Raw genomic sequence first — 17,167 nt, forward strand, 5'->3', positions numbered from 1 at the left:
GTTGCTTTCGATTTTTCTTTTTTTGTCGCCATCTTCTTTCCACCTTTATACTCACTTTTCTGTAACTTTTATTTCTGTGCCTTTGTGTTTTTCTTTGTTTTTCCCGACTTTTCTGGAGAGGGCTGGAGTTCACTGTCCGGCCACTACTCCATCACGTGACTCCTCCCCAAAGATTTGAATCTTGTAGTGAGAAAATCTTTATGGAAATGTAAGATGGTAAGGGTAGCTATTTAGAAACTAAAGTTGAAATATGAATTAGGAGGTTTACAACTCCCAAATTTTCAAAATTATTATAAAGTTGCTCAATTAAAATTTATTAATAGAATGTTTTATTCTCATAATTTGTTAGTATGGACAGATATAGAGTTAAAACAAATTAATGAAAGTTGAAGGGATCAATTTGTATATTAATGGAATGAAAAATTGTTATAATTGCACAAGTTGCCAATATTGTCTCATTTGATAGGAATATATGAGAAAGTGAATAAGGAAATTGGTACTCAAGGTAAAATATCTAGATGCACTCCTTTGTATTAGAATCAGCTTTTTTCCCTTTATGATTAATAATCAACTTAAGATTTGGGATCAGAAAGGTATTAAGACAATGAATAATTGTTATGAATTGGATCATTATCTTTCATTTGAGAGAATGAGAGATATCAAATACGAACCTATACACTTTTTTGTTATCAAATCAAATCTTTTATTGGAGAAATTTGGGGCTTCCAAAGGAATCAAAATTTGAAATGTTAATTTGGGAAGGTGGAAAGAAAGGATTTGTATCTGAAATGTATAAATTACTGCAACAAAAAATGTTTAAGATAGATTTACATAAGTCAAGATTAAAATGGGAAAAGGATTGATGGGTGGAATTGAATATAGATCATTGGCAAATTATTTATAAGAACAGTATGACTAAGATATTGACTTGTTCATTATATTTAACTCCAGAACAATTAAAAATATATTATTTGATATCTTCTGATTTATGTTTTCTATGTCAGAAAGAAAAGGGGACTTTTTTGCATTCAGTATGGACATGTGAAAAAGTTGATTTATTTTGGTCTAAGATTAGAGAATTTTCACAATGTTTTTAAAATTAAATTTTCTTAGGATCCATTAATTTTATTTAATTAGTGATATAAGTAGTTTGTTTGAAATTAGGTCTTGATAAATTTCAAGTGGCTTTTTTAGATTATCGTTTGCAGTAGCAAGGAAGTGTATTGCAATTACATGGAAAGATGGCATTCAGAATTGAGATCTTTTATTCCTTTTGGAGAAAACATAATGTGAGAGTTAAATATTTTTAGGAAGGTTTTGAGCCCTTATTTGGATAATATGCATTTAAAATTTTAAAGATCTGGACCTGAATGTGGCAGGATATCCCGACCACATGACGATTGGTTACTGTGTTTTTAGATATTTCTCCATCTTTTTTTTCTTTTTAGGGGTTAGTGGGGTTTTAGAGGTTAGGGGTTGGGATGTTGGGAGAGGGGGGTTGATTATTATAAGGGGTTGGGGAGGTATAGAGGGCAGGGTTTTTTCTTCTCTATTGTATAAACCATGTTTGTTTTTAAGATATATTTTGTATGATCATGGTTGTTAAACTTTAAATAAAATATTTTAAAAAAGTGTTTGGCAGCATGACCTAATGAGCCAGAAGGGCCTGTTGTATGCTGTATGTTTATTTTAAAAAATTTTTCCTTCTTCTGCAAAGAATATAATAAAATGGCTGATTGCAAACCAAGATAAAGGGAGATATTAATGATGAAAAGAGAGAAAAGCTGGGTTTAGATAAACTATGAATACGAATTGCAGAATCCTTATCTGACATTGTTCAATGCTACAATATGCCTGATGGGTAGGTACTGTGATGTTTCTGTCTTGCATTGAGCTTCATTCCATGTTGAGTAGGATAGAGAGTTAAAATGGTAATGCTTGTGTTTGTAGACTGAATGGAGGTGAATTGCAGAGCAGTTACGTAATTTGCCTTCAAGGTGCAGAAGACTGCGCTTCAAAGAGCAAATGCAATATACAAATTTGACAGAAGGGAAGGGAGATCTTAATTTCACTTAAAGGACTGTATGTTTGAAGCTTTGCATCATGGAAAGGTGGGACTTTTTTTTTAAAAAAAAAAGCAGCTGTATTTCTTATGCTTGCAAGGTTAGGAGCCATGGGAAGGAAGGGAATTTTGGTGGTGTTGTGGATAGACTAGTTCCTCAAAGTGTAGGGAAGATGCATTGGATGGGATTGGGCTGGTGGCAGAAGAAAGAGTAGAGGATGATCTGTTGAACACGATGATTGGTAAGCAGCATCAATGTAGAGATGGCAGATTGGTCAATGTGCACTTGTTGGGCTGTCAGACTGTATGTCACTCCTGAGGAGGTTTCATTTTTGTCTGGTAGTGTTATCAGGATCAGTTTTCAACATTGTCTCAAATATAATGACTTCTACTTATTGTATATATGTTGAAGCTTGCAATATATACTTGCTATCTAATTTTTATGCAATCATGATTCCAGTAATCCTTGATAATATCAAGTTTTTATGATGGGGTTGCTTTCAGTCCCCTTTATTTATAGCTTGTTCATCAGAAGTAAAATTGTATTAGGTAATTGGAAAATAACGATTACTCTTTGTTTTGGTATTCAACAGACATGTTTGTTGTCAGACAATTATTTTAAATCTGTAGTTCTCTTTTTTTTGCTTAGGACACAAGGATGGGTGGAGACAAAATTATTGGGCTCTGTTTTTACCTTGTAGTTAGGTTGTTGTGGTTATTATTGTTTAGCTGACGCTTAAACTATTGGCATATAGGCCACAGAACTTTGGAGGTTGGTTGAAATTAGGTCAACTGTTCTTTTTACTTGGAGCCTGTTGATTATGATAGATGACCTGAACACAAATGTATATAGTTTCTAGGCAAATTATGTTATTAGTGAGGGAGCTACCAAAGCATGGGAGGATGAAGAAAGATACTCGAGGATACTTGCTTCCCTGTTATGAGGGTAAACTAATCATTTGCATTATTTGGGTTTAGAAGAATATGAACCTTTTTGAAACCTCCAAGATCCTAAAGTGGAATTGCAGGATAGATGTTGAGGTCTCTTTCACGAGTATGGCAGCCTTGAATGGTGGAGGTGGGAGGCATTTTTTTTCCAAGATAAAGGGATTGCCATTTAACACTGAGGTGTGTTTATGTGTATATATTTTTATTATGTAAAATTGTCTTGCCACAGACAGTAATTCTGTGGAATACTCTATCCCAGAGCGAGATCATTAAAAGTGTTTAAAGTGAAGATGTAGATATATTTTTTGGGAGGTTGGGGAATTGAGAGCTGTGGGGATCAAGCAAGAAGGTGGATTTTGAGGCTAGGGCTAGGTCCACCATTGCCAAATTGAAAAGCAGGGCAGGCCTACTCCTGTTAATTTTTTTCATTTGCATGGATCCCCCAAAATCAGAATGTAGTTTTCTAAGATTCCTCCCTCATTTCCTCACTCCCATTCTCCTTTCACAACACGGAAGGATAGTTTTCAGTACTTCTAACCCATGTCATACATGGACATTCAGCACATGAAGAATTGTGTAGATGCTGGGAGATGAATTAAAAAACCTAATAAGGAAGTAGCAGTTCAATGTTGTAGATGCTTTGACTTAGTCGAGTCAGCACCATATAACTTGATTTTTTTTTAAAGCAATATTGGGATATAATTTATCTAGACTCTTAATATTTTTGTGATTATAACACATGCCCAGATACTTTAAAATGTATGCATTAAAAATAATTCTCATTGATCACATGCAATGCTGGATTTTTAATGATTTAGGTAGAAACCAAACTTTAAATTATACTTTTTAAAAAAGTAATCCTTATTTCGTTAGGATTTGGACATGGTTATTTTGCTAAAATTATAGTGTGTGTGTGTGTGTGTGTGTGTGTGTGTGTGTGCGCGCGCGCGCGCATGTATGTATGTATATAAAGGTACTTCCCATGGGCATTGAGACTGCTGAATGATTCTGACTACAATTTATTAAGAATTTATTTTAATGTACTGTGCATATGTATTTGTATGAATGTTCTGCACTGTTTTGTCAGGTTATGCTGGTGCATTCGGATGACAAATAAACTTGAATGACGTGGTCTTGTTCTAATTTTGAAGATGTATAAAGTTTCTATTGAAGATGGAAGATATTTACATTGTTTTTTGCTTTATTAAGTGAAACTGTAGATTAGCTGGTGCTGCTGGTTATTAGTTTTGTAATACCAAATGTCATAAATATTTCATGCTTTTTAATGAAATAAAAATAGTCACTTAAGACTTTTGTTTTTTTTTCTCAGCACTGCCAAGTACTGCGTTTCTTGAAGTTTCCCATTGAACTATCACAACCTAACAAGGTGGGATAATGTGTTGAAACAATTTGCATTGCAAAAGATGCTTGATGTTGCTTTTAACAGAGATAAGTTCAACATGTCAGTAAAATTTCTTTTAACGAAATCTGTAAACTTCCCACCATTCTTTCATGCTCTACATTTGTATGTTAGTATGTGACTCAGCCCTGCATTCTCTCTATGCAAATAATCCTACATGTCCAACGCCCTTCAACATCCTTGTCTATCAAGTGCCTAATCTACCTTTCCTTTAAAAGAATTCACTTTGCTTCCATTCTCCTCTCTCTGAGGAAGAGTTCCACACACTTCTGACCCTCTTGAGAGATTTTGCCTTGTAATCCTTTAATTTTAAGCTCTGACCCATAGCTCTCGTTTTTTTAAAAAAAGTATTCTCTCCACAACCATCCATGAAGATTTCTCTGTTTTCTTTCAAGTACTCTCTGAATTGCTTTCCACATCCAGTTGTATTATTAAATTTTAGTTCAAGAATTTACCACCTGAAATGTACTCTGATTGAGGAGAAAATAATACAGGAATATTTGGATAAAATTAGTAATTTCCAGCATAATTAATGTTCACCTGTTTTGTAAACAATGAATTACAAATAATTCAATTGAATTGTATGTGTATTCCATACACATTGCACTGTTTCATTGCTTGCTGTTCTCAATTCTGTGTTTATTTTCAAATTGCGGTCTGTGTGCTCAATAACGTCAGCAAATTCACTGATAGAAATAAGTAATCATGAGCCATTTAATCATGAACCACAAGGGAAACATCTGAAGCCATTTTAAACTGGGGAACATAATTTGGCAGAATATCTTCATGCAAGGAATGCAAGTAGGGTTGGGCTGTCTAATCTGATAGCATTCTGATCTCTTCCATGCACACTGAATCTGATGCATGTTTCCTGTAGTTTTTTGAAGATTGTTAATCATAACAATGACTCAGAATTTATTGTCGTGAACAAGCCACGAAATTTGGTGTTTTGCCACAGCATTATAGTGCAAACATTCATATAAACCACCTTACAACAATAAATAAAAAAGTGCATGAAAAGTAGAGCAGTGTTTTTGGTTCATTGATTATTCAGGAATCTGAAGGGACTGGGGAAGATGCTGTCCTTGTGCCGCTGAGTGCTTGTCTTTCAGCTCCTGTACCTTTTTTTCCTGATAGTAGCAGAGTGAAGAGGGCATGGCCTGGGTGGTGGGGGGTCTTTGAGGATAGAGGATGCATTATTTTTAAGACACTCCCTCATGTAGATGTACTCAATGGAGTGAAGTTTGGTGTCTGTGATGTCACAGGGCGAGTTAACAACCCTGTAGAGTGTTTTCTTATCCTGAGAGTTGTTACCTCCATACAAGATAGTGATGCAACCAGCCAGAATGCTTTCCACAGTACACCTGTAGAAGTTTCAAGAGTCTTTGGTGATATAATGAATCTCCTCAAACACCTCACAAAGTTTAGCCAATGGCAAGCCTTCTTCGTGATTACATCAACATGGAGGCTCCAGGACAATTTCTTGGAGAGGTTAACACATAGGAATTTGAAGTTTTTGTCTGTCTACACCACTGAGCCCTTGAGAACTAGGTTGTGTGCCCCTGACTTCCTCCTGAAGTTCACAATCATCTCTTTGATTTTGCTAACATTGAGCGCAAGGTTGTTGGCATGACACCACTCAGTGAGCTGATCTATCTCCTTCCTCATTGCCATTTGTGATCTGCCCACAACTGTGGCGTCATTGGCAAATTTATAGATAGCATTGGAATTGTGCACAACCATGGGAGTATAATGAGTAGAGCAGTGGGTGTGCCTGTGTTGATAATCAGTGAGGATAAGATTGTATTGACTGTGGTCTTCAAATGAGAAAGTCTAGGATCCAGTTACAGATGGGGGTGCAGAGGCCCAGAGTTTGTAGCTTTTTGACCAGAACTGATAGTGTTGAAGGTTGACCTGTGGACTATGAAGAGCGGCTGTATGCATGAATTGCTTTTTTCGAGATGACCCAGAGCTGAATGGAGAGCCAACAATATTGCATGTGCAGTGGAGCAATTGTATCGATAGGTGAATTGCAGTGGGTCTGGACTTTTGCTAAGGTACATGATAATTCTGGTCATGACCAGCCTCTTGAAGCATTTCCTCACAATAGATGTTAGTGCTACTGGGTGGTAGTCATTGAGGCAGCTCACTCTGCTCTTGGGGTCTGGGAAGATTGATGCCCTTTTGAAGCAGGTGAGAACCTCGGACTGCAGCAGTGAGGTGTTGGAAATGTCTGAACACTCCGTCTAGTGGTTGGTATAGAATTTCAGGTACACTGTCAGGACCTGATGCCTTGCAAGGGTTTCTCTTCTGGGCATTTTCCATTGCAATGCTTGTCAATATCTATATGTACATTTGGATAGATTTCTTCCAAAACAGATTAGAACTAGATTCTCTGGTGGTATGGACCATCATTAACAAAAAATGTATCCTAGTGTAATTTGTAACCTTGTCCTGGTATATTCTGCCCCTTTGTCATCAATTCATTGGAATGTGTGGAAGAGCACAGTAGCAGCAACACAAATTCAATTTGACCTATTATGATATGAATCGGGTTAAAATGATTATAATTTGCTGCACCATGCTGATGAACTGAATCAAGAGAAGTGGTCAATATAGCTTTTCACCATTGATCAATGATTTTGAAAGTGGAACATGACTGAAAGATAACTGCTGGATCAAAAGGCAAGGAGGTGAAATCTAGTAGTATGCATCAAGTGCTAAAAGCAAGTTTTATGTCCATTTGTAATGTGATAGGTAGGCTGGATTAAAACTGCTTTTGTATAAATTATCAGGGATGAAATTTTGAGTCTGACTATATAATTTTATATTGTAGGCTTTGGAAGAAGTTCCCCATCGGCTAAACAACATAGTAGAATTTAGTAAACATGTGATGAAGCCATTATTGGGAGATAACTTTGTGCAACCTGGGGTAAGAACATTTCAATTTATTAATGAAAGATGCTAATTATTTTAAGAAATTATTCTTGGTTAATAATTTTGATTTGCCTGTGTTGTGCCTATAACTTGCTTAAAGAGATAAAAGTTTCATTTTAATCATTAAAAACATAGCTGCTTGGGGCAATAATGGGTTTTACCCTCTTTATCTATCTTCCCTTCCAAAATAGTTTTTTTCTATTTATGACTGAGAGTAGCAATTTTTAAGAAAACTGGCTTTGTAAAGGAATGCTTTATAAACACCAAATTGTTTTAATGCCTTATTTTCTTTTTTTTAAAAAAAATGTTTCACTATCAACTTCAGCTATTTGAAATAATTAAAACAAGGAAATAAATATTTGAGCAGAAGTAAATTTTCATCTGTGCCCCAAATGCCATACAAGGATTGGATAGAATTTTTGCAAACTAGCACAGATGTAGGTGAAGATTAGCAAGTGATTCCGCAATAGACAAAGAGAAAGGAATTTGTAGGGGATTATAGAGGCTAACCCAAGAAAAGGAAGGGTTATTGAGAACTGTTTGCCTACTGAAAAATTGGTAAATTGTAGCAATGCTAAATGATGAATTAGCGGTTAGTGCAACGCTGTTACAGTGCCAGTAACTCTTTTTCGAATCTGGTGCTGTCTGTAAGGAGTTTGTATGTTCTCTCCATGTCTTCATCGTTTTTTTCTGGGTGCTCCAGTTTCCTTCCACCCTTAAAAATGTATGGGGATTGTAGGTTAGTTGGGCAGCACAGGCCTGTTACTGTGCTGTATATCTAAATTAAAAATTTGATGTCTGGAGAGAAAGAAGATGGCATCTTCAATGTCCCAGAAAACTAATATTGAATTGGGGATAAGGTCCTGAAAATATTTGCTACAATACATCTCCAAATACAGAAGATAAATCTTCATAAAATACTTTATAAAATTGAGTTGAAAATCCATCATCCCCTGGCGACTTTCCATTCGGCATCTCCTGTATAGCTTCTTTAATCTCAAAATCTGTAAATGGAACTTCCAATTCCTTAATCTCCTCCTCCCCTAAAACAGATAATGTTAATTTAGATAAATAAGATTCAATAGAACCAACGTCCTGCTTTCCCCCAGATAGTTTTTGATAAAATGAATAAAACTGGTCATTAATTTCCTGAGGTTAATAGGTAACTATTGAATTCTTTTTAGGATTTACTCTCCTCCAAATATCAACTAAATTCAAATTTTTAATCAGAGCTCCTATTTGTATTGCCGTCTTTGATTTCCTTATACTTTTCGGAGATCTATCCAATAAAGGATCTAAAATATTTTCATTGGCTTGATTTAGCAGTAAAAAAGCCTCCAACATGAATCGTTCATCATCTACATTAGGTGCGTAAATATTTAACAAGGTCCAGGATTCAGCCAGAATTTTACAATTCACCATCAGAACCCTCCCTGCATTTCCTTCAAATGATTCCAATTCAAGCAGTAATTTCTTATGAATTAAAATCGCTACACTTCTTGCCTTAGAATTAAAGGAAAAAGAAAACATGTGACCAACCCACTCTCTGTTAATTTTCAAATGTTCTTTTTCATTCAAGTGTGTCTCTTGCAAAAAAGCAATATAACTATAACCATATAACCATTTATGGAGCGGAAACAGGCCATATTGGCCTTTCGAGTCCACACTGGTTCACTTTTTTTCTTTCTTCTTCTTTGGCTTGGCTTCGCGGACAAAGTCCTCAAAAATTTCCTGTAGATTAGTTATGTCTTCCTTGCTCCATTTATTGTTACTTGATTCTTGTAACTTGATATTAACTTACTTTATTATTACTATATGTACCTATGTATTTTGCATATATTAAATCAACTTTCATTTTCTTTATGTAAGCCAATACGTTTATTCAATCCCTGAACATTAAAAGTTGCAAAGTTCAAATTAGACATTTCATTAAAAATGAACTTCACACTATTATAAAATATTGCTCCCCTTTCTAATTCTCTTAATATTCTAAACCTTCCCCTATATAAAAATTCTACAAAGTAAAAAAAATAGAAAAATATACTACCCCCCCAAACAAACTATTAGAAAGTAGTAAGTCCATAAAAAATCTGGGTGTGGTAAAACCCACGAGCAGCAGATGACTATAAGGTCCTAATGTCATCCACCACCCCCCACCCCCCCACCCCAGTCAGACTTTCAAGTACTTAATCAAATATATTCAACCCAATGATTCCAGTCCCAATGATTGTTCCGGGTCTTCAATATCAAGAAGACTTTGCGTCAATTCAACTTTCTTTCCGTGTTTCCCATTCTTCCCATTCCCATTTCCATTTACCCTCCTTTTAGGCAACGATAATGACGACCGTCCACTTCCTTACAAATCTGGCAATGAATTAGCAAAAATTAATGCATCATGATCATTTTCAAAAAATTGAGATTGAAAATTCCCATAAAAAACTTTCAATACAGCCGGGTAATGAAAAGCGAATTTATAACCCTTTTCCCACAATACTTCTTTAGCTGAATTAAATTCTCGGTATCTTCTAATAATTTATTGACTCAGATCAGCATAGAAATAACAGATGGTTCTGTTATTTTGAACCATCATTGGAGTCTGATTTTTGCCGCGCCTTCTGCACCGCAACTCATAATATAATTTCTCTACCCTGATATTTCAAACAACGAATCAAGACTGCTCACGGTGGTTGACCTGGAAACATTTTTTCCTCAATGCTCTATGTACCCGGTCTAGCTCCAGACCATCCGGAAAAAATCTATTAAATCAAACTAATCACGCGCAAAATGTTATCTGAAGCATATCTATTCTTTATAAAACCTGTTTGATCAATATGAATCAACATTGGTAAAAATTTAGCCAATCTATTCGCTAATATTTTAGCTATTTTATAATCTACATTTAAGAACAAAATTGGTCTATATGAAGATACTTTCAAAGGATCTCTATCTTTTTTAGGAATTACTATAATTAAAGCACTAGAACAAGACTCGGGTAAATTATAATCTCCAATTTGACGTAATACATCCCCAAACACTGCAGATAAATCATCATAAAAATTTTTATAAAATTCAACCGAAAATCCATCATCACCAGGCGATTTACCGTTCGGCATTTCCAGCATAGCCATTTTAATTTCCGAATCAGTAAATGGTTCTTCTAACTCCTGTATATCTCCATCCTCCAATATCGGTAAATTCAACAGTGATTTTAAAAAAAATCAATCGATCCAGTTTCCTGTTTTCCTTCAGATGTATATAACTTTTTATAAAATGAATAAAATTCATCATTAATCTCACGAGGTTTATAAGTAATAAAATAATTCTGTCTAACAGCATTAATAGTCCTCAATATCTGTTCTTTCTTTAATTGCCACGCCAATACCTTATGTGCTTTCTCTCCCCATTCGTAATACCGTTGTTTAGTCCTATTAATCGCACATTCAAATTGATAGATTGCAAAGTATTATATTTCAATTTCTGCCTAGATAATTCTATTTTCTGATCTTCTGTAGCTTCTTTCTGAAATTCCTTTTCTAACTCATCGATCTGTTTCTCTAATTCAAGACTCTAATTTAATCGATTCTTTTTTATTAGAAGTGTAACTAATTATTTGTCCTCTCAAATAGGCTTTCATAGCATCCCATAATACAAACTTACTTTGAATAGAATTAGAATTTTCTTTCAAAAAAATTAATTTGTTTTTTCAAAAAAATCAATAAATTCCATATTTTTTAACAACATTGTATTAAATCTCCAACGATAAGCTATTTGAATTTTCTCAGAACTTACATATGTAAAATATAACAGAGATTGATCTGAAATCACCCTAGTTTTATATTCCGCTTGTTGTATTTTCCCTGATAAATGTGCCGATACTAAAAAGAAGTCAATCCTTGAAAACGATTCATGTTAAATGAATAAAAGGAAAAATCTTTCTCTGTCAGATTAAGACGTCTCCAAATATCTACTAAATTAAGATCTTTCATCAACGCTTGGACCTGGATTGCAATCTTGGATTTTTTAACTTTCTTCGGAGATTTATCTAATAAATGTTCCAAAACTCAATTGAAATCACCACCAACTAAAATATTATCATTAGCTTGACCCAAACATAAAAATGCATCTGAAATAAATACTTCATCTGCATTTAGAGCATAAATATTAAGTAAAGTCGAAAATTCACTAAAAATCTTACAATTCAATTTAAGAATACATCCTGCCTTTTTCTCCATTGATTGTAATTCAAAAGATACATTTTTATGTATCAAAATTGCTACACCTTTATCTCTAGAATTAAATGAAGAAGAATATGCATGCCCAACCCAATCCCTTTTTAATTTCACGCTTTCCTTCACATTCAAATGTGTTTCTTGTAAAAAGGCAATATCAATTTTCATTTTCTTAACATACGCCTAAATTTGCTTACGTTTAATCAGACTATTTAATCCTCGAACATTAAAAGTAGCAAACCTCAACTTTGACATATCTACTATTATTACTAAATACCAATAATATATTTTTTTTAAACATTTTTTATTTTTCACACCATAAATCACATTAGCCATGATACACACTTTTTCTTTTTCACACATATACAGTGACTTTTTCTTCCCCACCCCTCCCTCCTCCCAAGCCACCCCCCCACCCCCCCCATCAATTTTAGGTATACAATCTAGGTTACATTAAACCAGTCAGACAATGTTGTCATTCAACAAAAATACACCAGAAATTCTACTGAGTCCATTCTTTTCTTTCCTTCTCCTTCCATCAACTTAGGTAATGATTGTCCCCGGTAGGTTTTCGCTATTGTATTTAATGTAAGGCTTCCATATTTGTTCGAATATTTCAATATTATTTCTTAAACTATATGTTATTTTTTCTAATGGAATACATTTATTCATTTCTATATACCATTGTTGTATTTTCAAATTATCTTCCAATTTCCAGGTTGACATAATACATTTTTTTGCTACGGCTAGAGCTATCTTAACAAATCTTTTTTGTGCATCCTCCAAATCAATTCCAAATTCTTTGTTTTTTATGTTACTTAGGAGAAAGATCTCTGGATTCTTTGGTATATTGTTTTCTGTTATTTTATTTAATATCTGATTGAGATCTTCCCAAAATTTTTCTACTCTCTCACATGTCCAGATTGCATGAATTGTTGTTCCCATTTCTTTTTTACATCGAAAACATCTATCAGATACTGTTGGGTCCCATTTATTTAACTTTTGAGGTGTAAAGTATAGTCTGTGTAACCAGTTATATTGTATCATACGTAGCCTCGTATTTATTGTATTTCTCATCGTTCCAGAACATAATTTCTCCCATGTTTCCTTTTTTATCTTTATATTTAAATCTTGTTCCCATTTTTGTTTAGTTTTACCATTTGTTTCCTCATTCTCCTTTTCTTGCAGTTTAATATACATATTTGTTATAAATCTTTTGATTAACATTGTATCTGTAATCACATATTCAAGGTTACTTCCCTCTGGCAAACTCAAATTGCTTCCTAATTTATCCTTCAAGTAGGATCTCAGTTGGTAATATGCCAGCGCTGTATCTCCAGTTATATTGTACTTATCTCTCATTTGTTCAAAGCATAAGAATCTACTTCCTGAAAAACAATTTTCTATTCTTTTGATCCCTTTTTTTCCCCCATTCTCTAAAGGAAAGGTTATCTATTGTAAAAGGGAGTAACTTATTTTGCGTCAATATTAGTTTTGGTAATTGATAATTTGTTTTATTTCTTTCTACATGAATCTTCTTCCAAATATTGAGGAGATAATGTAATACTGGAGAAGTTCTATGTTGTACCAATTTTTCATCCCATTTATATAATATGTGTTCAGGTATCTTTTCCCCTATTTTATCTAATTCTAATCTCGTCCAGTCTGGTTTTTCCTTTGTTTGATAAAAATCTGATAGGTATGTTAATTGTGCGGCTCGATAATAATTTTTAAAGTTTGGCAATTGTAAGCCTCCTTGTTTATACCATTCTGTTAATTTATCTAGTGCTATCCTCGGTTTCCCCCCCCCTCCATAAAAATTTCCTTATTATTTTCTTTAACTCTTTGAAGAATTTCTCTGTCAAGTGTATTGGCAATGCCTGAAATAAGTATAATATCCTTGGAAAAATGTTCATTTTAATACAGTTTATCCTTCCTATTAGTGTTAGTGGTAAATCTTTCCAATGCTCTAAATCGTCCTGTAATTTTTTCATTAGTGGATAATAATTGAGTTTATATAATTGGCCGAGATTTTTGTTTATTTGTACACCTAGGTATCTTATTGCCTGCATTTGCCATCTAAATGGAGATTCCTTCTTAAATTTTGAGAAATCCGCATTATTCATTGGCATTGCTTCACTTTTATTTACGTTTATCTTGTAACCCGACACTTCTCCATATTCCTTCAATTTCTTATTTAATTCTTTTATTGATAGTTCTGGTTCTGTTAAGTACACTATAACATCATACGCAAATAGACTGATTTTATATTCCTTGTCTTTTATTTTTATTCCTTTTATATTATTATCTATTCTTATCAATTCTGCTAGTGGTTCTATAGCTAACGCAAACAATAAAGGTGATAGTGGGCATCCCTGCCGCGTTGACCTGCTTAAGTTAAATTGCTTTGATACATGTCCATTTACTGTCACTTTCGCTAACGGTCCCTTATATAATGCTTCAATCCAATTAATATACTTCTCCGGTAAACTGAATTTTTGCAATACTTTGAACAAATAATTCCATTCTACTCTGTCGAAGGCCTTCTCTGCGTCTAAAGCAACTGCTACTGCAGGTGCTTTATTTCCTTCTACTGCATGAATTAAGTTAATAAATTTACAAATATTGTCTGTTGTGCGTCTTTTTTTGATAAATCCAGTTTAGTCTAAATTTACCATTTTCGGTACCTGCTCTGCTAATCTGTTTGCTAATAGTTTAGCTATTATCTTATAATCTTTGTTTAGCAAAGATATTGGTCTATATGACGCTGGTGAGAGTGGATCTTTCCCTTGTTTTAGTATTACTGTAATTATTGCTGTTTTACATGAATCTGATAAGCTTTGTGTTTCATCAATCTGGTTGATTACATCCAGGAGGGGCGGAATTAATAAGTCTTTAAATGTTTTGTAGAATTCTATTGGAAATCCATCCTCTCCTGGTGTCTTATTATTTGGTAATTTTTTTATTATCTCTTGTATTTCTACTGTTCCAAATGGTTCTGTTAATTTATTTTGTTCCTCTATTTGTAGTTTTGGTAGTTCAATTTTAGTCAAAAATTCATCTATTTTCCCTTCTTTCCCTTCGTTTTCAGTTCGGTATAATTGTTCATAGAATTCTCTAAAGTTTTCCTTAATTTCTTTTGGATTATATGTAATTTGTTTGTCTTTTTTCCTTGATGCCAATACCATTTTCTTAGCTTGTTCTGTCTTAAGCTGCCATGCTAGGATTTTGTGCGTTTTTTCACCCAGTTCATAATATTTCTGTTTTGTCTTCATTATATTCTTCTCTACCTTATATGTTTGTAATGTTTCATATTTTATTTTTTTATCCGCCAATTCTCTTCTTTTACTTGTATCTTCCTTCATTGCTAATTTTTTTTTCTATATTTACTATTTCCCTTTCCAACTGCTCTGTTTCCTGATTATAGTCCTTCTTCATCTTGGTTAGATAACTTATTATTTGCCTTCTAATGAATGCTTTCATTGCATCCCATAGTATAAACTTATCTTCCACTGATTCCGTATTTATTTCAAAATACATTTTTAATTGTTTTTCAATAAATTCTCTAAAATCCTGCCTTTTAAGTAGCATGGGGTTTAATCTCCATCTATACCACCATGACTACCAGCCCCCCCACATCTCCATCGGGCACACAAAACTCAAAACGGTCAACCAGTTTACCTATCTCGGCTGCACCATTTCATCAGATGCAAGGATCGACAATGAGATAGACAACAGACTCGCCAAGGCAAATAGCGCCTTTGGAAGACTACACAAAAGAGTCTGGAAAAACAACCAACTGAAAAACCTCACAAAGATAAGCGTATACAGAGCCGTTGTCATACCCACACTCCTGTTCGGCTCCGAATCATGGGTCCTCTACCGGCACCACCTACGGCTCCTAGAACGCTTCCACCAGCGTTGTCTCCGCTCCATCCTCAACATCCATTGGAGCGCTCACACCCCTAACGTCGAGGTACTCGAGATGGCAGAGGTCGACAGCATCGAGTCCACGCTGCTGAAGATCCAGCTGAGCTGGATGGGTCACGTCTCCAGAATGGAGGACCATCGCCTTCCCAAGATCGTATTATATGGCGAGCTCTCCACTGGCCACCGTGACAGAGGTGCACCAAAGAAAAGGTACAAGGACTGCCTAAAGAAATCTCTTGGTGCCTGCCACATTGACCACCGCCAGTGGGCTGGTAACGCCTCAAACCGTGCATCTTGGCGCCTCACAGTTTGGCGGGCAGCAGCCTCCTTTGAAGAAGACCGCAGAGCCCACCTCACTGACAAAAGGCAAAGGAGGAAAAACCCAACACCCAACCCCAACCAACCAATTTTCCCTTGCAACCGCTGCAATCGTGTCTGCCTGTCCCGCATCGGACTGGTCAGCCACAAACGAGCCTGCAGCTGACGTGGACTTTTTACCCCCTCCATAAATCTTCGTCCGCGAAGCCAAGTCAAAGAGATACATTCTTGGAGGGATGTCCTCTAGCTTTACTGTCAGTATTAAGGGTGAATGGTCCGATAGCATTCTCGCTTTATATTCTGTTTTTCTTACTCTATCTTGCATACTAGCTGATAACAAAAATAGGTCTATTCTTGAGTATGTTTTATGTCTAGCCGAGTAATATGAATATTCCTTTTCTTTTGGGTTTTGTTTCCTCCATATATCCAAAAGTTGCATTTCTTGCATTGATTTAATTATAAATTTGGTTACTTTGTTCTTTCTGTTAATTTTTTTCACAGTTTTATCCATATTTGAATCCAAATTCAGGTTGAAATCCCCTCCTATTAGTATGTTCCCTTGCGTATTAGCTACCTTCAAAAAGATATCTTGCATAAACTTTTGATCTTCTTCGTTAGGTGAATATACATTAAGTAGATTCCAAAACTCCGAATATATCTGACATTTTATCATTACATATCTCCCTGCTGGATCTATTATTTCCTCTTCTATTTTAAATGGCACATTTTTACTAATTAATATAGCCACTCCTCTTGCTTTTGAATTATACGATGCTGCTGTTACATGTCCTACCCAATCTCTCTTTAATTTCTTGTGCTCCAATTCAGTTAAGTGTGTTTCTTGGACAAATGCTATATCAATTTTTTCTTTTTTCAGTAAATTTAGTAGTTTCTTCCTTTTAATTTGGTTATGTATTCCATTAATATTTAAAGTCATATAGTTCAACATAGCCATTTTATACTTTGTTTATCTTCCCTTTCCGTTTTACCATCATTACCTTTCCTCCTTTTCCATTTCTGCTTTCTTATTTTAAACCCTTTATAAGACAACATTCCTAAAACATCAAACATTTTCCTTATTCTCCTATTTATAACTTCTTTAGCCCCAATCTCCCCTTCCCCTCCTGAGTTGTCCTTTGTCCCTTGTCGGACAACCACATGTCCCCTCTCCATTTGGGTTTGCGAATTCACTCGCAAGCGTCAACTGATTTTGCAGTGACCGCTATTCCCCCCCACCCAGCCCCCCCCAGAAAAGATTTCACTTTTCATATGTAACGAAGGTCACTCTTTTAATTCCCTCCTTATTCTCTCTATTCCATTGCC

The 17,167-nt window shown here is 34.9% G+C and overlaps 1 protein-coding gene across 1 annotated transcript in view; it reads left to right on the top strand.

Moving 5' to 3' along the window:
- The window catches only part of ippk (inositol 1,3,4,5,6-pentakisphosphate 2-kinase), a 78,928-nt gene that overhangs the window by 11,767 nt on the left and 49,994 nt on the right, over positions 1 to 17,167 (top strand). Inside the window, exons 2-3 of the mRNA XM_069937243.1 lie at positions 4,341 to 4,397; positions 7,267 to 7,362. Coding sequence (XP_069793344.1) covers positions 4,341 to 4,397; positions 7,267 to 7,362 — 153 coding nt within the window. The remainder of the gene's footprint in view (positions 1 to 4,340; positions 4,398 to 7,266; positions 7,363 to 17,167) is intronic.

Source organism: Narcine bancroftii, chromosome 5 (genome assembly GCF_036971445.1).
Source record: "Narcine bancroftii isolate sNarBan1 chromosome 5, sNarBan1.hap1, whole genome shotgun sequence".
NCBI lineage: Eukaryota > Metazoa > Chordata > Chondrichthyes > Torpediniformes > Narcinidae > Narcine > Narcine bancroftii.